Below are 23797 nucleotides of genomic sequence, written 5' to 3' on the forward strand. Positions count from 1 at the left end.
AAATGGCTGGCTGCCCTCACGCAAGCTTTGGGACATTACAGCCAATTCGCGCTTCCGAAGGAGGAAGGGACGTGTGTCAAGTTTGGCAAATTTCAAGTTCCGCACACCAACAGTGGCTCAAAAGCACTAGTTTTGATAAAAAAATACAACCATACTTATTTAAACAAGAAAAATGACACGACAGCATTGATATTAAAGTACTACCAATTTTCAGACTTCTGAGAGAATAATAATGATAATCAGAGGGGAAGTATTGTGGGATGAATCAGAACACACGGCAAGAGGGGAGTTTCTTGTCTTGCAGACTTTCCACGAAGGAGGGACTGATAACACATTCATGGCTTGCTAATCAGAACGTCGGACTTTGATAAACTAAACCCGTCTGTCGGAAAAGTTACCGAATTCTACGGAGGGGATTCCACGCTGTTCTTTCCTCCTTTTTCGAAACTGGTCTCGATACTGTTTACGTTCGTAGGTCACAATTATGACCATCTATAGTTCCATCGTAGTTTTATTTTTAAAATTAATGAGACAATGATTCATTCGAGCTTAAAATTTAGGAAACTACTCACAAGTAAAGCAATCGCAGATAATGCGCCATAAATGATGAGGCCAACTGGAAGGACCATCAAATATCGTCCAGGCAATTGGTATTCGGTTACATTGAAATTTATACCTCCTGCCAATTTGAGAGAGCTAAAAAAGAGCGAGCCGAAATACACATCTCAGATTTAAGATTACTCATAAATAACCTATTTATTTTTTTGCTTACTTGGCTGCCATAAACTTCGAAGGTATTTCAAAAGAGGCGTTTGCGTCCCGGGACGCGGGGGAGAGAAATGGAGAAGGTGGAACGATAGGGGCTGTTGTTGGTTCAGACACGAAGGTCCTGCGTCGATCTTCAATGGCAGCTGGGGCATCTTTTCCTCCGCCAGAAAAAAAGGTGTTTGGAGACAAGCCTGCGTTCGAGCAAGCGGTATCAGAGCTGAATTCGGAATCCGATGAAACTAGAACAGATGGTTCAAGAGGTCAGCTAGTTACCTCGGATGGTTTGATGAAAGTGGCAAGAAAAATTACTAGAGGACATCGCTTGTCGTTTGAATAACCCCCATGGTTTTGTTCCAGCTAGCTGCGATCTTTTTGTTGGACGATCGTTGAGATCAAAGAAATGCGATTCCAGGACTGGTGTCCCTCGGCTGACAAGTCTGGCCCCAGAGGGGATCAAAGCCGCTAGACTTTCCGCATCATCACGCTTTCTGATTCTTGAGGCCTTAGGAACGTAAGCATCTTTCAAGTTCAAGTGAAAGGAACCGATAAGGACCATTTCTGTCTCGCCGTAGGACGCAGTAAACTGAGGATTGGCAGGATTGATTAGATGCGTAGCATCATCCGAAGGGGCCCAAGGTGGCTGAGAGAGACGCAAGGCGCCTTCAAGACTTGATTTGGAATATTCTGCAAAGCCATCCGGTGAGTTTTGGGATAAGAAAGAAAGTTGAAGCCGGGCGCTATCCTCCAGCTCATTGACATCCATCATGCTGTCCATTCTGCTCAATTCAGAAACTGTTCCAAGTCTGAAAACATTGATATGTCCACCCACAGTTGATTTCGGCTCATCGATGTAACCGAGGGAGTAACAGACACCCACTATGATCAAAAAAAGATCAACTTGCACAGTCAGTAAAAGGTATTGATTGTTTTTTTCTGTAAAAGCGAAGTCAAGTACGCACCTCCCAAAGGATAACCTGCAGTCGCGCCCCATGCTCTTGACGATTCCACACATTTCTCAGCAGCTTCAGTCAAAAACAAAGCGCTACGTTCGTAATCTCTTGAAGGATCTAGAGCTCGCCGGGAGATCTTTTCATTCAGACTTCGAGGCTCGCGGTCGTTTGATCTCCTTGTGAAAGAAAGTGAACACGTTGAACCATAATATTCAAGCGTATTTGGATCTTTATTCAATTTTCTGGGTGTCGTTGAGTTGCTGGTCTCAGTCGGAGTTGGTCCTAACAGCGATTCAATCGATTCCAAGGGAGAGAAATAGAGGTCTTAATAGCCGAAAATGATAATGAAGTCTCTGTGATTGGTACTGAGCTTACCTGAAAGGGGTGTCGTATTCCTCGGGCTACCAGGAGAGAGTATTTTGTCGATAATAGCAGCAGAGCCAGTAAGCTCTGACATGGGGCCAAACGGGATCCGCGAAGAAGAGGCCAGATGGATGGAAAGGTTGAAGAGAAATAATATTTCAATTGTCAGACGAGAGAGTGAGTAAAACATTTTCGGATGCTTCTCAAGGGTTTCAATTTTTATGCACACAGAGGTGCCTTCAGACGCTGCTAAGTGCTCCAGATGGCACAAAGGAGATGGGAAAATTTCAGATGATAACAACTAGACAGTGGATGGATGGGGGGTCGCTGGCTGCCGGCCTGCGGTGGAGGAATGAGGCAAGACAACACTTGGGCCTGGAAAACGACGGTGGATAAAAAGAGACAACAACCAATTGAGGCTCAAAAATGGTGTAGGAAGCCAAGGTAGTCCGTTGTGGTGCCCATGATGACCGTAACAACAGTCTCGAGGAAATTGGGCATTCGTTGGCCCGGCTGCGAAGACCGAGGCACCCAATCAATAGTATTCGCATTCGTCGGGTTAAATTGCCGATTTCTGGCAAACTAACCCGACTGGCAATCGCATCGGTCCGGGCTAAATCCCGGGTCAACAAACCCAGGCTTGAGCTCGCCTGGAAGCTGGCCCAACGAATGCGTCTGCCCGCTCCAAATAGACTCGGTTAACTGACATGCCCACAAACCCGGGGTTACTTTACCCGAGAGATTAGTGCTATTCCAGTATCCCGTGCGGGATATCCGGTAGACAATCCGGGATATCTGGTGGACCGGCTCTTCACATCCGTTTCAAGGCGTAACGGCTCGACAAGATACTCTACAATCGGCAAGCCGAGGTGGTTGTATCCAGGACACAAACCGATTCCCTGAGCAATTGTCTCGATGATCTCCCCCTCCCTCTTCGTTTTCCTTGTTTTCTCGTCTCTTTCCTCTTTTTTCTCAAGATGTTCTCATTTTCCTCAATTTTTCTTTTTAACACCAGTGCTCAAGTAGTTGTGTTGGGTTTAATTTGTGTTTGTCTTATTTCACGTAGATGTTAGTTCATAGGGTAATTTCACTAAAAAAAAGCTAAAGGACCGCGGACCACACCAGATATCTGAGATCCAAGGTTCCCAAACCTGCGGATATGGACGGATATCTCAATATCCGCGGGTATTTCTGGATCCCAAATTCTTCCAACATTGGCGCAGGGATGGCAATTGGGCGGGCCCGCCAACGGGCTGCCTAAACCCAGCCGGGCTCAGGCCAGGTTTGGCGTCCCTCACGCGCCGAGAACTACCGCCCCCGCCCCCGCCCCCGGTGTAATCTGGATCCGTCCAACCTTTCTCTCCATCTGACTGGGAAACCCACAATCCTTCAATGTCGACACCAGCCAACAATACCAGCGCAGAAGGCGCAACATCGTCTGCGCCTGAGCCATCGGTCAGACAACTTCCTGTGCCCAGCACGCCGAGAGATGCGCGGATTATCGCCTTGTTGTTAGCGTCTATGGGTGTGCAATCGGCTTCGGAAGGCGTCGTTCGGGTTCTTATGGAGTTTGCTCATCGTCCGTAGTTCACTGGTTTCGTGCCCATTCCACTCACGCGATTAAGTGATCTGATCTGTCGGCAATCATAAGGCTATACGGTCGATATCCTATCCGATGCTCTGGTGTATGCTGAACACGCTGGAAGGGCCCATGCCGCCCATGGACCGGACGTTGAAGACGTTCGTCTTGCCGTTCAAGCCAAGGTGGAGCATTCAATGAGTGTGCCCATGAGCAAGGAGGTAAGTAGGAGTACTCGAGCCACCCAAGCTGGTCCAACGGATGGGTATTTTCGCTGAACACGCTGCATGATAACCAGTTCTTACTTAATCTGGCCGACAACCTTAATCGAACGGCTCTTCCTCCAATCCCCGAGCGCTACGGGATCCGACTCCCTCCTGAAAAAGATCGCTTGACGGCACCTAACTTCGATATCGCGCCCAAGCCCCCTCCTACAGACGCGGAAACTCCGAGCGATCACGAGGACGGTATGTTTGGAGGGATCGACGACGACGATAGTAGTGACAGCGATAGCGATAGCGATACAGAGATGGACTTCGCACCTGTCATCACCATCAATGGCAATGGCAACGGTAATTTGGCTCCTGACCAAGGCAGAAGGAGACTAGAGGATGTTGAGGAGGATGATTACGATTAATCTAGCGAATTTTCAAATGACTCTGTAACTTCAATTTCAAAAAAAGGCTTCTGCAATTCAAAAGTTATTCTTACATACATCTCGGGCTAGAGCAGGATCATCGAAGATCTTTTTCATGAACAGTATAACACTCAATTCACATACCCTCTCAGGATTATTGCCTCTGATACGCTGTTGAAGTATAGCTTTGTCTTGTGTGGGTGCCAAAAAATGAATCTCAATGGGCCACCAATATGAACTTGGTGTACCGGTATGATTACAAAATTAACAATTAAGATCCTAATGGATTACAAGTCCTCTTGGGTTCCTACTCCTTGCAGATAATCAAGGATGTCAAGAGGAGCTAAAGTTTGGAGGAGTGGTACTAGTGGAGGGGGCAGACGATACAGTAGGAGGAGCGCTTGAAGGAGCACTCAGGATAGACTCCATCGCACCATTCCAGCCGGGCGCAACCAGCCTCAACGAGTTCAATCTGATCTGTTCTTTCTCGTTTTCGATCTGAATCCGCTCCGCTTCTTTTCGAAGTCGACGTTCTTCCAAGTAAGTTTGGGCAGACCGTAAGGTTGTTTCCCAATTTGTCGGATGTGACGATAAACCGTTTAAATATCTCAATGATGATGGCTCCAAAGTATATGGGTACACGAACTGTATTTGCTCATAACAAACCAGCAAGTTGTGAAAACCGTCAGAATAGACGAGCAAAAGTGGAAGAAGATGACCGAGACACACAATCCTTGCAACTTTCAAACAAAGGGTGCTGGACTTACATAGGCCGTGACGTCTTCCGGCAATGGATGAAGATCACTGGGACAAGCAATCTAATGATTCGAAAGGACCAATGTCATGTCAACGGGAGCGATGCATCCGAACAAACAACTGAAGAGAAAGAGGAACGGAGATTCTCACTGGTTTTGGGAGCCATGTGCCAGGGGCTCTGATCAGAGGAATGTTCGACGCGAGTAATGAATCGGGTACTCCTGCTTGTTGAGTGGTCATAGATCCCGGTCTTGCCGTCATCTTTCCAGGATTTCTCTCCTCATGGAGTGGCAAGTGGTGTACTGTGACCCCGATGGGCTGCGCGGGGCAAAGCCCTGCCCGCGTCGGGGGTTTAGGACAATCTTGAAATGACAGGGGACACACTTCAAACAAGTTATAACAAGAAGCATTTTGAAATTGCAGAAGGATTTTTTTATTCAACATCAAAAAGCAGATTTTGGCTGGGAGATGTCAGCCTACATGAAGCTTAAAACAACAGCTCTCAGAGAAAATTGCAGTTTGTGATTTTATCATGGAAAGGATTGATCTATGGTGTTCAAAATTTAGGGTGTTCAAAGTTGACTTGCATAAAATCATAACACCATAAAATCATAAAATTCTGAGGTGAAAAAAATATGTACACCCAAACACTCAAATTAGAGCAACATTTCTAAGATGGTACATATGAAATGATCATTTGAAAGTTTTATGATTTTATGATTTTATGTAATGAAAATTTTATGATTTCAACTTTGAACACCTTAATTGCAGAAGATTTTTTTACATAAAATCATAAACTGCAATTTTGGCTGGGAGATGGAACTAAGTATGCAGCTTGTATTTAGTACCTCACTACTAAAAACACCACAAGAGCTATGCTGAAAAAGTGGGTGCGCCACTGCAATTGCTGCTGGTTTTTCTAAGAAATTCATAGATTTCAGTGCTCTGTTTGCAGTGGCAAAAAGTGGGTCTTGGTACCACTAATCTTTGGCTGAAAAGTGGGAATATGCTGCGCTGAGCACTGAAATAGCAGAACTTTGCTGCAGTATTCTGCAGTGGATGTGGTTTTTTACTACAAATTGGTGAAGTGATTTTCATTTTTAGTCATCACATTCAAATAAGTCAAAGTGCTGGAAATGACTGTGAAGATATAATCAAAGGTTTTTGAAGTTTGGGTGGAATAGAGACAAACACCAGCTCTTTAGTGCATAAATTTGCAGCAGTGCCTTGCGCTATCAACACTATACTCAGCAAAAAGCCACTCAGCGCGCAAAAGCGCTGCCAGCTGCTATGTCACTTTAAGTTTCACTGTGCCATTCTTCAGCAAAAGCAAAAAAAAAGCTTCCCTAAACCAAGTTCAAAATACATGGAGAATTTTTTCACTGCTCTGGTGCTAAAAATATTGTTTGGCCGCTGTTGCTATTGCTTTTTGGTGCCAAGAAAAGTGGATGTCCACTGTGTTGCACTATTTTGCCAATTTTTGGAACACACTGATGGTGGTAGTGGTGTTGCCACCACCATTGATCATGATGCTCCTTCCCCACTGAATTCAACTACATCATTCTCCAGTCACTGGACTATTTTCTGTGGAATTCAGGTCTCAAGATGTCTCACCCACAACAATTTGGGCCCAAAATTAGGAATGGGAGAATTGTTTTAAGTCCATGAAGTGTTTTTAGTTCAACTCTAGTGGAAAAGAATTGGAAAATCCCAATTTTAATAAAACACTTCAGATGGTACATAATGGAAAATGAAAATCACCAAGTAATCACACTTGTAGATTACAATTTACTCACCCCAACTCTTAGTTTTTGGGTTCCAGTGGACTGGTTGCGGTTTTGATAGTTTTGTTAATGTAGGATTGTGCTTTGGCACAATCCTAGGAACAGAGTGCGCTTTGGCACACTCCAAGGAATGGAGTGTTCTTTGAAACACTTGTACAATTTGGAACTACTCTTTGGGGTAATAGAGCTTAGAGAGGGAGGTGCGTGAAGAGCTGCCTCTCAGGTTGGGAGAGTAATATGGAACAAGAATAAGAGTATGGACTCTTAAAGAAAAGTGTGGCTGATGAAGTATTGAGAATAGTGCTTTCTAGACAAAATTATGGGAAAAGGAGTAGATTCAGACTGGTTACTGGTATTCCACTATAAGGGTAAATATTTCTAATGATATCTAATGTTAAACTGTGACCAGAGACAATGAAGATCTGATGGGGGACAAACAGAATGGGCCAAAAGGCTCTACATTTATAGTGAGGGGACAACAGGTGGTTCTGAGACAAAGAGAAATATGGGAACAAGGGTACAAAAAGCCTCCAACAAGGGGAAAAGGCAACAAACCAACAAGGCATCTACTGCATGGCTTGGGATGACATAAGAGGAAACAATAACCATGGTGCATCAGCCGCCATGCATCTGAGAAGGAGTTACGCCTTGATGGAATATAGGGGGGGTAAAATGTAGTGAATACTCAGGGTCCTTCCTAATAGTCTGGCTCTGTTTGATGGTGGAATTTCTCCCACTTTGAACCTGAATTTGTATACATATTTTATTGCCCATCATGGAGGGCCATCCATGAAAGCAAATACTGAAGGGTTTGAGGCGCCTGTAGAGATGATTCTAGGCTATTATGAAGTGTCTGTGGGCGTAGATTATGTGTACCAGGATGATTTCTAGAGGGTGTTGGTGCTGGTTCCTTCAGATTAGGTGTCTGAGTGATGCAATGAAGTTTTTGATTGGGCTCACCACAATGAGCAAAGTGTGCTTTTTGGCACAATCCTACAACAGAGTGTGCTTTGTGATACATAGTATCTTGTATTCAGTACTGGATATCCCACACAGGATATCTGGTAGTGGTTGAAGTGAAAATTGAAAAACAAAGAAACAAATCAAGTTCTTCAAGCCCGGCTGTTTGACTCAAAATTCAAAGCACCTGCAAGCAGAAAATATATTAGACATCAAACCGGACCACTTGACCCACAGGCCATGGCACCAAGTACATAGGCTACCAGCGGCAAGTGATAGCAATACAGGCCAGCTGCCAAATGAAATGGATGTGCACACAATTCTTTGGTGAACTGCATCCACCATTTTGAGCAATAGTGTCAAAAGAACTTGGCGAATATTTCATTACTGTCACTACAAGAAAAACTGGGTTGACCACTTGCAGTTGACATGCAGGGCGCTCCAACCAAGCTGCCATTGTAAACCCACTTCACCAGAAAATAAAAAATAGTCACTTGATGACAAGTGAAACAATGCCAGCTCCAGCGGGCTACCCACCATCTACCCACATCTCCCCCCCATCTACTTACCTTTCAGAATTTCCACAGGAAATCCTCATTTTTGGCTGGGCACCACTAATCCTATTTTCAGGTCAGCTGATAATCAGCTTTGGCACCCAGATCATCCCAGCTCCTGCTCAGCTTTTGTGCCCAGCTCATGCTCAGCTTTGAACCAGTCCTGGGCCAGCTTATTCTCAGCTTTAGTCCATTCATGGCTCAGCCTAGACTCAGATTAGGACTATCATTGGCCCAGCCAATGCTCAGCTTTGGACAAGTATTGGCTCAACTGACTTTCAGCTTTGGATCAATCTTAGCCCAGCCAATACTCAGCTTCTTACCACTCCTGTAACAGCTAATGCTCATCTGTGTACCAGCCTTGGCTCAGCTGATGCTCAGCTGTGGACCAGCCTTGGCTCAGCTGATGCTCAGCTGTGGACCAGCCTTGGCTCAGCTGATGCTCAGCTGTGGACCAGCCTTGGCTCAGCTGATGCTCAGCTGTGGACCAGCCTTGGCTCAGAGAATTCTCAGATTTGGACCAGCCTTGGCTCAGCTGTGGAACAGCCTTGGCTCAGGTGATAATACTTTTTTCAACGGTGGGCCGCTACGCTATGCCAAAAAATGAGCTAACAGCAGATTACGCGGCCCTTTCCGCAGCATTAAACCACTTAAACTGGTGAGAATCTTCTAGGAGCCTCCCTGATCAAAATGGTCCAGCAGGACCATTGCATCAAGGAGTCAGGACATCAGGGTTACCAGATGCAGAGCCAAAATTCCATTTTGAGGACAGTTCAGCTAACATGGTCTGTTTTGCAGCATTCAACTGCTTGCCTTGCGTGGATTGAACTATAAGCCTCCCTGAGGGATCAGTCAATTAGGGCTGCAAAATTCAGGGATCAGTTTGGAAAATCCTGTTGCCAGCTGTGCCACTGTAGTTGGCAGTTGGCTGATTTCTAGCGCAGCGTAGCGGCCCACCATTGCTTTTTTGAATAGTCTTAAAACATCTGATTCTCAGCTTTGGAACAGCCTTGGCTCAGTCAATGCTCATCTTTGGACCAGTATTGGCTCAGCTGATGCTCAGCTTTTGAAAATTCCTGGCCCAGGCTCAGTCAATGCCTACTGCTCAGTGTTTGATGAGAATCAGCTGTTCCTGAGAAAAATTTAGGATCAGCTGAATGTGCCACATTGAATGCCCTGGTGCAGTCCTGAAAGCTCTACAAGCGCTGGTGGAGCAGACTTGGAGAAGCGCTGGAGCAAAAACCAAACCTGCATCATGTCACTTGCCATCAAGTGACTATATTTTTTTCCTGGTGCTTGTAATTAACTAATTGCCTTTGAGGCACAGTCAATGTGCAATGTGCACATTGCACAGTCACTGGGCATTTAAGCTTGTTTGAGGAAACCCTTTGAGGAAGGGTGGAGTAACACCACAAGCCTCCTTCAAGTTCCCGCATGTCAACTGCTTACAGTTGACCCAGTTATTTTTGAAGTGCATGATGACCAATTCAAGGTGTCATAACAAGCACCATCTTCTATGACCAGCTGCAATAAAAAAAATGAGTTATAAGATTGGCATCTCTGCCCCCTTTTCTTTCTTTCTGTGGCTCTCAAACAAGCAGTTGAAACTCAACACGCTTCTGGTATTTTTCTGGTGAAACTCAATGTGAAAGCTCTCTAGGTGGCGCCTGAAGCACAGCCTGAACTGTGAAGATCATCAAGATAAACCTAATCCAGTCAGGGTCACACTTGGAACCTGGTTCACATCACTGGCTTTCCTCAGATCACTTGTTCACTCGCAGTCGCCAATACTTATTACTTGCCAACTTGTCTCTTTTCCCCTTCCTTCTCCAATCTCACTATCTTGCTCAATCTCAACTCACAATTCAAGAATTATCTTCAAATTTGATTGAACTCAATCAACCACTTCTGTCAATCTTGGTCATACTCAATTGACTCTTTCTCTCTTCCGCAGACATCTTGTCTCATCTTCAACTTGGTGAGAAATGGACCAACAGAAACATTTCCTTTGGTCTATCTCTGCTTGATTTTGTTGTCATTTCTTATGACTAATCCTTGTATTTTTGTCTTAGTCCTGTGTCCACTCTCCTGTCCTTTGTCCTTCTCTGGTCTGTCTCACCAATAAATCAACGGTTCTGGTCTTTGTTTCTTTGCAATGAAAATTCTCTTAGGTTCTTTACAAGCTCGCCCCAATTTACTCCAATTCAATAGTCAACTACATTCCGGCTGCTGCTATGTAGATATGCTGGTATCTTTTGCCGGTGCTTAAGCAGTGCCAGAAAGAAACAATTTTGTTGTTGTCATTTTTTCACAGAATATATACCGTTGATTGCTTGCCAATCGGGTTTGTACATCGGCCACCACTCTCTCACAAAGAAAAAATAGGAAAGAAACTACATCCTAGGCCATTTGGAGAAATGCTGCAAAAAAGCTGCTATTGGAGGTACGCGCCCCCGGTTTTCTCGTGGATCTGGTCAAAGTAGGGTTGAGCCTGAGCCCAGCCTGCCATGTGAGAGCCTGTAAAAATAGAAGAGGAAGACAGCATCAGTGAGCATTAGAGTTCACACCTTGGGCTCGCCCGGATCAGAATGGCTACATTAACATATACGTACCCACGGCTTGGTAGGTGAATTTTGCTTCCTGGTCACCGGCTTTGATGGTTTGAATCCCTCTCCCACCAGCGGCTGCATCAGCTAAAAGCTGAATCCTGCACAAACTTTCGAGTGAGATAAACCACCAAACCGCGGCTTCAATGCTGGTGCTTGTGGTCAACAAACCGTGCTAATTGCGGCTCAAAAGAAGCACAGGCAACAGTTGGAATGTGGCTTCGGGACGAATGAATGTTTAGTGGAAGTATGCGTACGTTTTGCAAGATCACGGCCTTCTTTTGACCAAGCGCCTCTATAATCCGATCTCAGTCAAACGTCATGAAACCAGGCTAAAACTGAACTGGAGCAAAGGAAACCTAACTGGCAATGTTGTCCCCCTCCTCAGAGGCCAAAACAACCCCGCCGAAGCCACGATACACCGCCAAATCGTTGTAAAAGGCGCAGGCATCCTGAGTGGTGATGTCAAGGCTGAAGGGAAATGTGAGTCTTCCACTGAGACATGGATGAAGACGAGAGGATATGAACTCACTCAATACCAAGCGTAGAGAATGCACGTCCATAAACACTATGGCTGTGACAAGCCGCCTCGACATCAGGGCGCGCGGTATGGATGGCATGGCTAGAGAGTTGAGCATATGTAAATGTGTGACCTTCTCCGATTTCATAGGAATTGTCCAGTAGCGAGAAGAGCTCTTACTGGATCGCATATGCTGCCTACATGGGAGAGTGAATTTGAGCGAGGGGCAACGTATCTGCACGGTATGCTAAAAAAAAATGGTGCGAGAGAGGGTGAACCTCGGACGTACCTCGTTGTAAACCTGGCGGTCCGGTTTACCACCCATCACAATCTCACCTTGAGGATTGATGAGTAACAGGTCGGAAACAGTCATTTGAGAAAATGCTCGACCGAAAGGATTTACCCTTTAGTTTGCAACGCAGAAGGTACGCCTTACCGTTAGCCTGGAGATCTGCTCAGGGTAGGACGAATACTCACCAGAAGTGATCTGTGAGAATCGGATCTCTTAGTGTCAAATGACCAGCTACGCCCTCATCAAAGCCATGCTAGCGAACGACGATATCAAGTGGTGTCAGTCAAGACCGATCTGAAAACTAAAGGTAAAGACTAGATGATATTTAGTTAATTCTCACATGGGCAAAGATTCTGAAGGCGGCAGCAAGTTTACCAAGCTTGTACTTGCGCTCCTCTTCTTTGTTGGAAAATGTTGGTGGCGGGATAAACTTGAACTTTTTAGCATTCTTTTGGACGATCTCGCCGGCTGGGGCTGAAGACTCGGATACAACATCTGTCTGGCTTGCCATGATAGCTTTTTTGAAAGGACTCGCGATAAACTGGGTGAGGTGAACGACGTGAAGGGATCTTGTTATGGAGAGGAGTTGAGCAGAGAGAGATGGAGGAGAACGAGGAAAATCCCGACAAGTGTTGAATACCGAAGGCCTTATAAAGTCACACCCGCTGGATTCTGGAACAAACTGTCGGGGTTACTGTATGCAGAATCAGATAGGCTGGATGATGACGTAACCGAGGTGAGAACCTTTCTCCACAAAAGCTATCGAGGTTGTACAGTGACTAACGGCATGGGTCACACTGGTGACAGATACTCGGATGTCCATGCCAAAACTAGAGGCCAGTCTCATGCTGTACAGACTTCCGTGCCAAGCAAGATCAAGGCAAATGTTTTTTAGCTAAGGCAAGTGTTCATACAACGCAGCCATGCACACCACCACCGTTGCAGGGCGCAAGAATAGCCATCTTGGGGCTTGGTCTTGCAGCTTGAAAACCAAAAACAAGGATTTATATTTTTCCGGTTTAAAGTTGATCGCAGAGATCAAAACACACCCCAGGTTAGGGACTGCGTTGTATGACAGAGTGTATCTTATCGCAAGCTACATACGCACACCGATCAAACAAGTTGCGGTATTCAAAAACATGAATGCCTCTCAACCAATGCAGCGGAATAATTAAGAGCTAAACAGTGGAGAATCAAAAATCAATCCAAGACCTTGATATACGGGCCTCCCCTTACCGTGTACCGAGGATCATATCAAGCTGTCATGTCACCCATTCAATAAGAATTTAGCTGCTTGCAGAATTACTTGACTTCTGATAAGAGCTCTTGTGACTTGTCGTCATGTCATTGCGACTCTGGGACTACCATTCAAATAGGAAACAGTCAAGAAAAAAACTATTCTGCATGTAGATAAACAAAACATACGAAATTTTTGTAATTGGAATTGTGAATATGCAAAGAAACTTGCACAAGAGATTCAAAGCTCCGAATCTACCTCTGAGGGCCAAGGTGATCTACAATTTTATCTGCAGGAATCCTAGTCGAATCTCTCCCTGCTCGGCGTTTGATCCATGGGTTAATCCAGTCGACCAGCATCTCGATCTCGCCCTCCTGATCCCAATTATGTTTTGCGCCCTCGACTAGAACCAAATCCACACTTGTGCTCGGGTTGGTGTCGCGAAGTTGTCGGCCGAGCTTCTCGGCATGTTGAACGGCGACCGTCCCGTCTGCTCTGCCGTGAAACAAGAGGACCTGAGCGTTTTCCCGCATATTTTTGACGCACTCCAATGAGACTTTGGTGGCCTTTTCGATATCCTCTAACGTCACGATATAATCCCTCCGCTCGCAGAAGTTTCGTCCGGCCCGATAGCTTAGCCATACGAACTTGCCTTCGTTTTCCAATTTGGCCTGCTGTTCTTGATTAAAACGCGAAAGCCCGACATCGGAGGTATCGTATCGAGCCGACAGTGAAACCAGGAGTGGTGGTCGGTCTATCTGGTCATACAGGTGCGGCTGGCTGATTTCCTGGTGTAAATCCTTCAGGGATGCCCACCGAAAACCAACGCCTGCGCCTTTGGAGTGTCCGATGATGGCAATCACTTGATTTAGGGGGGGACCGAATGTGCTTCTGATGTGGCTGATAATCTGCTGTAGATCCTCCACCTCTTGCTTTGAGAGTAGTAAGCAAGGGTAAGGAGCCTGCCACGAAAAAAATTATATTATCATCGGATCAGGAGACTCACATCAATGTTGCACCACCCGGTGGTTCCACTACTTTCACCCATCCCCCGAGCATCATAGGTCAGGGTTGAATAGGAGATCTTTGAGAACAACTCGCTGCATGGTCCTCGAGTAGAATTATGCAAGCGACCGTGTAGTAGTATGACGAGCCCTGGAAGTAACGGTGCAGGGTGAAGCTACTCAAAGGATCAGCTAAATGAAATCTTCATCGCACACACATGGCATGGGACCGGAAAGACGTTGAGAGAGGAGTATGCTTACATGGAGGGATAGAGAAATCGTTACGCCATCGGACAAGCTGACTTGATGTCGAGTGATCGCAGCCATCAAGAGAGTAGCTCACAGACACAAGAGTTCAAGACTCCGGTGGTTTATAAATAATTACGTAGATTCGATACATAGACCGTGTCACCCGGACCCCGGTCGAGCTTTAGGCTTCGTTTGGAGCCGATATAAATATATAGGTGATATAATCATTGGTTAATTCAATGAAAACTACAAAATTCAACATAAAGCCTCCAAATATTTTTCTAGGCAACCTACAATACTGGTCCCTTCAATTATGAAGTCAGATTCAACTGATTTAGCCATATTCAGTACTGTAGTACCATTATATTGCTTTTGACCAAAACAAAGCAATATAATGGTATTAGGGTGCTGAAGATGGCTGAATCAGTTGAATCTGACTTCATAGTTGATGAGACCAGTATTGTAGGTTTCCTACAAAAAAAAATTGGATTCTTTATGTTGAGTTTTGTATTTTTTATTGAATTTACAAATGATTATATCACCTATAGTTATATTGGCTCCAAACGGGGCCTTAACCATTGCCCTTTGCAGAATGCTTGGACAGGATCTTCACTCAATTTTCACAAATATTAAGTTTCAATTTTTACCCAACTGTTTCTCTTGCAAAGCCGTGATGACATCACCAACAGCCAACCGGGTTAAACTCCAAGGAATATATTGGTTCTGATTCTCTTCACTCTTTCTCTACACCAACTTGAGCTTCATCCAGTGAGATTTTCTCCCTTACTTGGCCCATCTGAATTTTTGTCAAAACTCATCTCATTCTTTGTGGCTTTCCCAGAAAGATCCAATTTCAACAAACTTCCTCAGTATACCAAGCAGAAAGTCCCACAAGTGGAGAAAACTGATCAGGAACTTTTCAACAGATGCATTTTTACAAACAAGGTGTAGGCTATAGTATATAGCCCATCAATATGTGTAAGGGAATAAAACAGGTCAGAATGTTGTGGAACTCCTACCGTGCCAGGTGGTAGGCAGAGCGTTGAGGGATAGGTACTGTTGAGCTGCCCTTGTGGGTGGTCCGGAAAATGAGATGTGGATCAAAAAGTGATAGCATTGGGGGGGGGGGGGGGGATTTTTGAGAGACAACAGGGATGGAATACCGTCAGCAATGGTTGGTTTGTTGAGGATTGGATGATGATAAGGGATCAGGATAATGCTGGGGATACTACCAGCGGATCAGAAAAGGATTGATGAAATTTCTCTTGGATCAGAGCAAGTCCCATGCTGTCCCATCCTCCAAGTTCAAACTTGAACTTGGACTCTGGGGAGTGACATGTCACAGGAAATGTCATCACATCTGTAACTACAAACATCAAACAGAAAAAAGAGGAAAAAGAAGAAAACAAAGAAAACACCACAACAATCAAAGATAAAGCAACACAAATAAGAATAAGAAGAAAGGGATCACACAATCAAATGATAAAGAATCTTAACAGAAAACAAAAGAAAAGAAACAGAACAGAACAAAACCCACATGGCTCATGTGTTAGGACCAAGAAAGGAAAAGAGCCAGGAGAGAAGGAAAAGAGTCTGGGAGAGATCTGGAATCTTGAGCAATCTGAGTCTTGAGATCTTGAGCCTTGAAGGGTAAAGGATGATATAAATCTTGAGGGTCTTGATGAATCTTCAAAGCAGACATTTCTTGATCTTGAGGTCCTGCACCAGTTTGATCACCACAATGTCCAGTGTTTTTTGAAAATTAAAAAACAACAAGATTTATATTGCATGACTTCCCATCAAGTCTGGGAGCCTCCTAGATCTTAATTTGGACACCCAAGCCCTTAATTTTCAATAAAAAGGATTTTTTTTTCCTAAGCCTGAGGGAGTCATCCATTAGTGATCTCAAAAACACCAAGCCAGTTTATATTTCTTTGAAAAATCATAACTTACCGCAATTCCCTCCTTGTCTGTGGCTGGCAGCAAAGCCACCCTTCCTGTGGCCTGGAAATTTTAAGCAGGAGCAAAAAGTTCATTTGGCTGGGTTTTTTTTGATTTTTTTATGACTTCTCTGCAAGCCTTGCTGCCTCTCCACAGGTATTTTTCCCATATTTTCAATCACTGTGCCTAAAATGTGGTCTACTCAAATCTTCTCTATCACCATCTGTTCATGTTGACCTTCAATAATCTTTTCAAAAATTGAAGAATGTGCAAGTTTTCCCAATCAGGGTCAAACAATTTGTGAATCCGGGAATCATTCTGGCTACAAAACAGGTGAGTGACTAAAAGTCTTAATAAGGACAGAGCCTACAATTCTGTCTTTTCAATTTTTTTTTATCATTTTGGTTTTTTTGTGTAGCACTTGCCACTCCTGCTTAAATTGAGAGATAACTCATAAGCCTCTCCTATGGAGAGCACTCCACACAGGGTCCTCCAACACTCCATTTGGGTGGCTTTGTTAAGCAAGCAACATGCCAAGAAAGGAAATCAGCTTGGCTGTGCCACGCTGAGCTTGGAATCCAGTCCATGGTTCAGCTGTAGGGGTCTTACACCAATATATGCACCAATCCATAAGGGTATAAAAAGAACATGCAAGCTGTGCAAATCTAAGATACAATTACTCACCCCCCCACATCACCAACAACAGTTATTAGGACTATGTAAATTTGGAGAAAGATCAGTTGATTATGGAGTGAAAGATATTAACGTAAAAAGGGATTGCACACCCACAGGCTGTTGAGGGGAACCAACGGAACCTGAATGTTTTTAATGCCAGGAACTCATGATAACTATGGATGTGTGAGAATCCTGGCTCGTGAGAGTGAAGAAATAGTACTGAGACAGAATTTGGTCGAGTAGTAGAGATGGGTAGAAGCATGTACTACCATCAACATACGAAATCGACATACAGCATTACTAGCTCAATACTGGATAGGGCGTTATTGATTTTGTAGCCAAATATAATTATGTCTTCATAATGTTCAAACAGTCGGGATTGACAAGAAATTGGCGGAAAATGTCAAACGCCTGCTCTACCGACCTAGATGGATGACTACAGCAACCCAGCCATCGGCACAGCACATTACCGCCCCAAGCCAGCCGAGTTCAGTTTCTAGGGGCACTTGAACGCCGTGTATAAAAGCTCTCGCAAGGCGTCGCTTTGACGTCGACGTTGGTTCAGGGAACAGCGAGGGCGCGAGGTCAACTAGAGCGGCTCCCAGTGTAACACGTCGTCCTACGGATGGCAAAGTGGAAACTGAAGGTAAACTACTGAGACTTATCACAACGGTTTGGCTAATGATTGACTTGCCGTTCTGATCCAATGGACCTGATTGAGCTTGTATAACTGGGATGCTGTCGGGAAGATAAACTCTCAAAGGCACATTTCGCACACCATTTCCGTCCGGCATGCGATCAATCGATGAGTTTGTAGGCTGCGCCTGTGCCATAGGTACCGAGTGGAGACTTGATGGTGACGGGGGGATGGGTATCAGTTTACTGGCAACGAGCCAAAACTTGTCGAAGTCGTCTGGAAGCGGTGAATAGAGAGAGCAGCAGAGACCAGGGAAGATGTGGTTGGGCAATAAGCAATGGATTTCCCAATTGAATTCAGAACGTCTCTGAAAATAAGCAAACGTTCTACCAATCCTTCCCATAGCGATTCTGCTTCTCTTTGTCTCAAGTTGGTCACCCTTCTAGTGCTGCCCCATCTCACAAAATCTGCTTCCTTGACCTGCATCATTAATTCAGCACCACGAAACTCCCGCCGGCAGAGTATCTCAACATTGTAAAGCAAGTCGACTGACCTGACTCATAAATGCCTCCCTACAAACCGAAACATTATTCGGTAGCAATCCTTTGTCAGCTGGGACAGGATTAAGGTGCACCGTCACTTGAAGTGGTAGTCCTAAGGATGATGAAGGTAGTGATGCTAGGAGGGTATCATAAATCAATCCAATCGGCCAGTGCCTAAGGTCGAAAAATAAAATAAACCAGTAATCAATAAGTATTAAATCCGCGCGAGTTGCTGATAAGAAACCGATGAACCATTTTAAAGCAACTTTACTTGGCGCATGCTCAAACCAAATATTGTCCTCCTTCAGTGTAAATAGAGAGTTATCATCCAAACAAAGGCCGATCAGATTGTTCTTGACGATTGGAACTAGCAAGCTCAAGTAGGACATCCTAGGAGCCGAGGTCTAAGAAGCACGGAGGAAAGGAAAGAAGACGATATCCGTGAGCTGAAAGGATCCGAGTGTCGAACCAGGATCATCTCACCAACGTAAAACGCCTCAACCCCTCGATCCGACCCGGGCGGTAGTTCACTTGGATCCAGTATGAAAGAAATCGGAATCGATCCTTCCCAAATCAAGCTGCGTAAGGCTGTGGGTGAGCTCTTGCTCATCGAATGAGAGTTGGACGGGTCCATTCTGAAGCTTGTGCTGATGTCTAATTTGTCTGCCTGGCACTCCGGAGTTGGTTGTATGTACAACTTTTCGCACACCGGGATCGGGATGTCTCTGACTGCTTCGGAGCGTCGGCTGGCTTGCTTCCTCGGATGGAGTTATGGGTTCGGCTGGCGAGTTGGAAGTGTCTCACACCGGCTGTAGGCTATTATGTACATAATTACCTCAGCCCCAGCCCACAACACAAGCCTGTCCCTTAATTTTGTATGTACATAACATTCCTTTTGCCGCGCGGCAAGTCCGGCCCGCCGCAGAAGCTACAGCGGACACCTAAATTGCTGCGCTCGATATTTGTACATACAATGTAACGGACCACAATGCAACGGACCGTCGCCATCGCCACCGGTTTGCCGAAACTCTGTGGTGCTTCACTTGCTTTTGCGGGATAGCCGGTTTCTATTTTAGTTCGTGACGCTTGAGCATCGAAGATTTCTGGCCAGATTTTCCCTTGCTCCTCACTTGTCATCGTTTTAAACACTTTAATTGATCAGACTGACAGTGGTCCCTGTTTCCGCGCTCAGAGCTTTTAGCCAAACGTGAACAGAATAGATCCCCGCCAGAGGTTGATCACTCGAGCATGCCAGTTCGCCCATCTCTATCCTCTGGCTTTTTGGGCATCATCTTTGTCATCAGCGGCAATGCTAAGTTCAACCCAACTACTGGCCGCGGTTCGCTCTTGGAATCCAAGACCCCGCTCCATGAAGCAATGATTGTAAAAATGCAGACAACTAAGAGAGTTGTATTTCTAATTAGATCCTCTATTCTGATGCTATGTACAATCGAGGCAATGATTTGAGAAAGAAAGAGAATGACAAAGGAAATGGTTTTACCTAAGAGCAGGAAAGTTTTGTCGCTGCGCTTGGCTGATTGATATTGTCGGAGAAAAGATCTGATAGGAAATATGAGAGAGAAGATTGAAATAAGAGAAGGATCCGATGATGACGAGGATCCTAAGGACTGAGAGATCTGGTATGAATGATCTTTGCAGTAGAATCAGTGATCCTGCTGTCTATTGAGTCTACAAATCCGATCTTGGATTTACCTTTGCAGTAGCCAAGAATGGCTGAGCTCGTTCGGTCTACTTTCTGTCCTTTGACAACGAGAGGTCTTGTTGATGCCTAAAAGGAACATGGGCTTATTAGATGATTTTCTATCGTCGCACCCTTATGTTTTATATTGCCACTCACCTAATAGGATTAGGGCTGATTCTGGTGGCTAACGGAGGTGCGGTGATTCTTGGAGCGATGGATGTTCTATGAGAAAATGATGTTGAAAGCGTAGCAACTTTGTTAGCCTGGTGCTTCTTTCTCATCGCTAAATCTCAGCTGCTCTTATACTCACAATGCCGAAGATCCTGGAATTGTGGCTGCTATGGTGTTGCCGTCTCCTCTCGATTCGGCTTGCGCCCTCGGAGACTTGTTGCTCGCATCACCTGCTGTACATGGGATGAGACAGGTTCGGGGTTAGCGACCGTTTCTCTCACCAAGCTTTGAGCTTGTTTGTCTGAAGGGTGAGTTTCAGGACTTACGTTGCTTTGCATTGTAGTCTGTATTTCCCCTGCGCCTTTTGGCGGGCTGTGTCATGGCAGCTGTATTCTGACAATGATTGGGGATGAGGTCAACTTAAGCTTTAAGGAAGTAGTCTCATCTCTATCACAGATACGCGACCAAGAAGAAAAATTCCGAGTTGCTCCCACCATTACACACTCCTCATGGGCTTCTCAGCAAGCTAATGGCCGAGAGCCAGTAGCGCAACCGGAAATGTTCCCATTAACTTCACCACTCCATCGTGAAATTTCGATGACTGACGGCAGTGTCCAAGTGGGCAAGAAAGCCTATCGCCCTCGAACAGATTCGCTCACCGAAGGAGCTCTGGAAAGACTTATTTCTGCTAGTACAGGGGACTTATTGCCCACCAGTTCTTGCGACCAATCTTGGAAGTCCTCTACATCATCCAATGTTAGTAGCCTGACTTTTCAAGACCTAAAGTTTTACCTTGGCCTATTGGGAAGCGACCAGGAAGAACAAATAAAAGCCACTGATGAACGCCCTCCGGGAATCTTACCTCACGGTCACGAAACAATTGCAGAGTATGCGCTAGCTCCGCACACGTATTCTTCTCCAGGACCACCAAAACGCCAGCGGCTCAATATAAGCTTCAAGATCAACAAGGGAGAAACAAGAAATCTCAATGCCCTCACCAGTTTATCACCAAACGTCGTCTTGTCCTCAATTCGAAATGATCGGTTGAACCATAATCTGCTTGTCCCCTATGAGAATCTCAGTTCGGAATCTTTGGAGAAAACAAATCATGCGGTTAAGGCTAGTACCAACAATGGGGAATCTTTAAATACAAGCCAGGAGATAGATCAAATTCCTCCAAATCAATCAAGCAGTCCACAAGAGCATCCAGAACATATGGGACTCTTATCTGACTTGCACATGTCCAGTCTACAACACTATTCGACCAACCCGCTCTTGACTTCTGTAGCAGGCCATTGGGAAACTCAGACACTCAGGGATGGCACTGCGTTAACCGGAAAGGGCTCTGTTTACCCACAAATGAATTCCACCAGCAAGGAAACTGCTGTCAATAATAGATTCCCTGGTGTAAAGGTTCTTCCAGCAGAGATGAATTATTTAGAGCCCTCTTCTCGATTCACGGATGGTTTGTACCAACAAGCCCAAGAAGATGGTGTTGGAATCTCACATCATCATTCTGGCTTCACAATCCCAGGTAGATTTATGCAACCAATGACAGAGGAAATGAATTCTAAATCATTTCGAGGTTGTGAAGCCAACCTTATGAATTTACCAAACCAACACAATTCACTTTCACATATTGGAAACATTTTTTCTAGTTCAGAATTAACTACTCAACATTCAGAGATCAAGAAAGCAGATGGTAAGACTCCAAATCAGGAAGAGGATGTTGCTCAAGCCAAACTTCCACGCTTATCATTTAACAAGGAGCTTTTTGAATTAAAAGACCAGATGAAAGAAAACCAAATTCAATTCAAAAGGATTTTGAAGATCATTGAGGAAACCAGGACAGAAAGTCTTCTCCTAGAACCAGGTCAAATTGGACTAGCTGATGCTATTCTCAGAGGTACATATGGAGGCAGTTATCAGAAAGAGGCGAGCAAATTACCAATAGGTACAGTGACACTTGCCTTCAAAAGGAAAAAACGCTTAGAATTTGATGAAAATGAAGACCTTTGGTATGCTTATTGGAAAGATCAAACAAAAATTGACTTGAAGTACAGTGAACAATATGTAAAATCAAAGCATCTCCAGAGTGTTTTCCCTGTTTTTTTATTTCATGTTGAAATGATTGTGACCATCTTTGGAGCAAAAAAACAAAGGATCTCATACAAAGATGAACTAGAAAGAGCTTCAATATTTTTTATCAGCACATCAAAAAGCATATGTGAAAACAATGGAGCCATTGTAGGAGATGAACTTTCTGGATATGACAAGTATGGTTCAAAAATCTTGTGGATTTTTCTGGAGCCTTGGATCAAAGATAATTTCCATGAGCTTTGGTATGAGATGGCAAGGAATTTAACCCTTGGAAAAAAACTAAAGCCAAAAGAGATCAAAAAACAAAGCAAAGGTGTCATCAACACATTTTTCTGTTGCTCAATGGATAATTTGACTGAACGTTATCTGAAATTGTCCAATAATTAAGGCCCTGTTTGGATGTTGTGATATTTCTGTGTAAATTGACTCATTCCCTGATCAAAGGGGGGAAAACATCCTGCAGAGACCCTGCAAATGAGGGACTTGGGGGGTGTGTTGACCCCGCAGCAGTATAAAATTATCCTTTTTGGTGGGGAGTTTTTTAAAATCAATCTCATGGCTCAGTGCCCAACCCATTCTTGCTCTATTTTTAATTTCTGGGATGGCCCAAGCTGTCACATCCTCAACCCCTCTTGTTGTCCTGCATTAATCAGAGTTGTAACTGTTGAAACTGAAACTGCCCAGGTTTCCTTTTCTCTCCCTGTCACATCTATGTCACTCTTTCTCTCTCCCTATTCCTACAGAATGTGTCAGCCTTAGAGATACATCAAGTATCCAAAAGACTGCAATAACTCAGTAAATAATAATAATTATTAAATTATTATTGCAGAATCAGATTCCTCATCATAAATTAAGGGGGGTCACCCACTTAAAGTACCCCCTTATTCCTATTCCTTCATGTACTAATTGTATAAATTAGAATTGGCCACAGAAAGCGCCCAAAAATAGTATTACATACAAAAAATTAGTAAAACAATTAAAGTACATAAAATTAAACTGTTGTACAATAATGAGTAATATTAATCGTGTAAAAATATCCCGTGAAAGTATTATGTAGACTTCTACTGAAGCTCTTTCACATGACAATTGGTTATAAACATGTCATGTGACAGAGTCAGGGAAATTAGTCTATTTTAATACAATTAAAATACCCACAGCCAAGCCCTTTTCACGGCTACAGCCCTGGATACTCCCATAGGGAGAAAAGGACTCAGTGTTTACACCCACTGAAGTCCCCTCTATAAATAGAGGCCTATTTGGCCCTCAGGAAAAGATCCCCCAGACTATTCACCCACCATAACCTGTAAGTTACTCGTGAATATTCTCCTCCTGCTTTCAAGAGCAGTGTATCCCTTATAAAAACCCCACCTAGCACGTCAAAATTACTAGAATCTACACTTTAAATTCAACAAAATTCCTTATATATGTAGCAATTTTTAGCGTAAATTCTTTGAAAATAGTTGCAGTAAGACTACAGCCTCTGTCAAGCAGCCAATCAGCTTAAGCTCTTACCAGCTATTTTTACGCCTCAACTCCCTGTTATTAATAATTATATATTATTAATAATAAAGCCTTCTACCTCTTACATAAAGAGAGAAAAACCCTTGTAGTGGCTAATTACCACGTAACAAGCTTGGTATTATTTTTACCAGTGTTTTATTTCAGCACAGTTATAGTGCAAGGGTCTACAAACCTTAATTACATATAAAATTTACGGTTTTGACCTTTAGTTTCATAAACAGAGCTGTCAGAATGAATATGCATATAAAC

General features: G+C 44.2%; 7 protein-coding genes across 7 annotated transcripts; 2 read left to right on the plus strand and 5 right to left on the minus strand.

The window, feature by feature from the left end:
- Nucleotides 1-372: 372 nt before the first annotated feature.
- On the minus strand, nucleotides 373-2271 carry PtA15_5A407 (uncharacterized protein; the record flags this gene model as incomplete). The annotated part of the gene is made up of 6 exons (XM_053169165.1): nucleotides 373-492; nucleotides 573-696; nucleotides 773-1007; nucleotides 1078-1644; nucleotides 1728-2000; nucleotides 2094-2271. The coding sequence occupies 6 exons, from the start codon at nucleotides 2269-2271 to the stop codon at nucleotides 373-375; spliced, it is 1497 nt and encodes a 498-aa protein (XP_053020389.1).
- Nucleotides 2272-3473: 1202 nt separating this feature from the next.
- PtA15_5A408 (uncharacterized protein) lies at nucleotides 3474-4297 on the plus strand (the record flags this gene model as incomplete). Its single annotated transcript, XM_053169166.1, has 3 exons — nucleotides 3474-3660; nucleotides 3733-3881; nucleotides 3959-4297. The coding sequence occupies 3 exons, from the start codon at nucleotides 3474-3476 to the stop codon at nucleotides 4295-4297; spliced, it is 675 nt and encodes a 224-aa protein (XP_053020390.1).
- Nucleotides 4298-4630: 333 nt separating this feature from the next.
- On the minus strand, nucleotides 4631-5314 carry PtA15_5A409 (uncharacterized protein; the record flags this gene model as incomplete). The annotated part of the gene is made up of 3 exons (XM_053169167.1): nucleotides 4631-4942; nucleotides 5065-5115; nucleotides 5204-5314. 3 exons carry the CDS (start codon nucleotides 5312-5314, stop codon nucleotides 4631-4633), a joined length of 474 nt encoding a protein of 157 aa, XP_053020391.1.
- A 5471-nt stretch (nucleotides 5315-10785) lies between these two features.
- Nucleotides 10786-12280, minus strand: PtA15_5A410 (uncharacterized protein; the record flags this gene model as incomplete). The annotated part of the gene is made up of 9 exons (XM_053169169.1): nucleotides 10786-10868; nucleotides 10964-11132; nucleotides 11215-11252; nucleotides 11322-11428; nucleotides 11490-11579; nucleotides 11658-11674; nucleotides 11767-11881; nucleotides 11955-12022; nucleotides 12110-12280. The coding sequence occupies 9 exons, from the start codon at nucleotides 12278-12280 to the stop codon at nucleotides 10786-10788; spliced, it is 858 nt and encodes a 285-aa protein (XP_053020392.1).
- Nucleotides 12281-13260: 980 nt separating this feature from the next.
- PtA15_5A411 (uncharacterized protein) lies at nucleotides 13261-14337 on the minus strand (the record flags this gene model as incomplete). The annotated part of the gene is made up of 3 exons (XM_053169170.1): nucleotides 13261-13938; nucleotides 14013-14186; nucleotides 14272-14337. The coding sequence occupies 3 exons, from the start codon at nucleotides 14335-14337 to the stop codon at nucleotides 13261-13263; spliced, it is 918 nt and encodes a 305-aa protein (XP_053020393.1).
- A 2954-nt stretch (nucleotides 14338-17291) lies between these two features.
- On the minus strand, nucleotides 17292-18688 carry PtA15_5A412 (uncharacterized protein; the record flags this gene model as incomplete). Its single annotated transcript, XM_053169171.1, has 6 exons — nucleotides 17292-17494; nucleotides 17570-17788; nucleotides 17896-17992; nucleotides 18066-18228; nucleotides 18307-18458; nucleotides 18542-18688. 6 exons carry the CDS (start codon nucleotides 18686-18688, stop codon nucleotides 17292-17294), a joined length of 981 nt encoding a protein of 326 aa, XP_053020394.1.
- Nucleotides 18689-20326: 1638 nt separating this feature from the next.
- On the plus strand, nucleotides 20327-21596 carry PtA15_5A413 (uncharacterized protein; the record flags this gene model as incomplete). The annotated part of the gene is made up of 2 exons (XM_053169172.1): nucleotides 20327-21461; nucleotides 21586-21596. The coding sequence occupies 2 exons, from the start codon at nucleotides 20327-20329 to the stop codon at nucleotides 21594-21596; spliced, it is 1146 nt and encodes a 381-aa protein (XP_053020395.1).
- Nucleotides 21597-23797: the final 2201 nt, after the last annotated feature.

Source organism: Puccinia triticina, chromosome 5A (genome assembly GCF_026914185.1).
Source record: "Puccinia triticina chromosome 5A, complete sequence".
Taxonomy (NCBI): Eukaryota; Fungi; Basidiomycota; class Pucciniomycetes; order Pucciniales; family Pucciniaceae; genus Puccinia; species Puccinia triticina.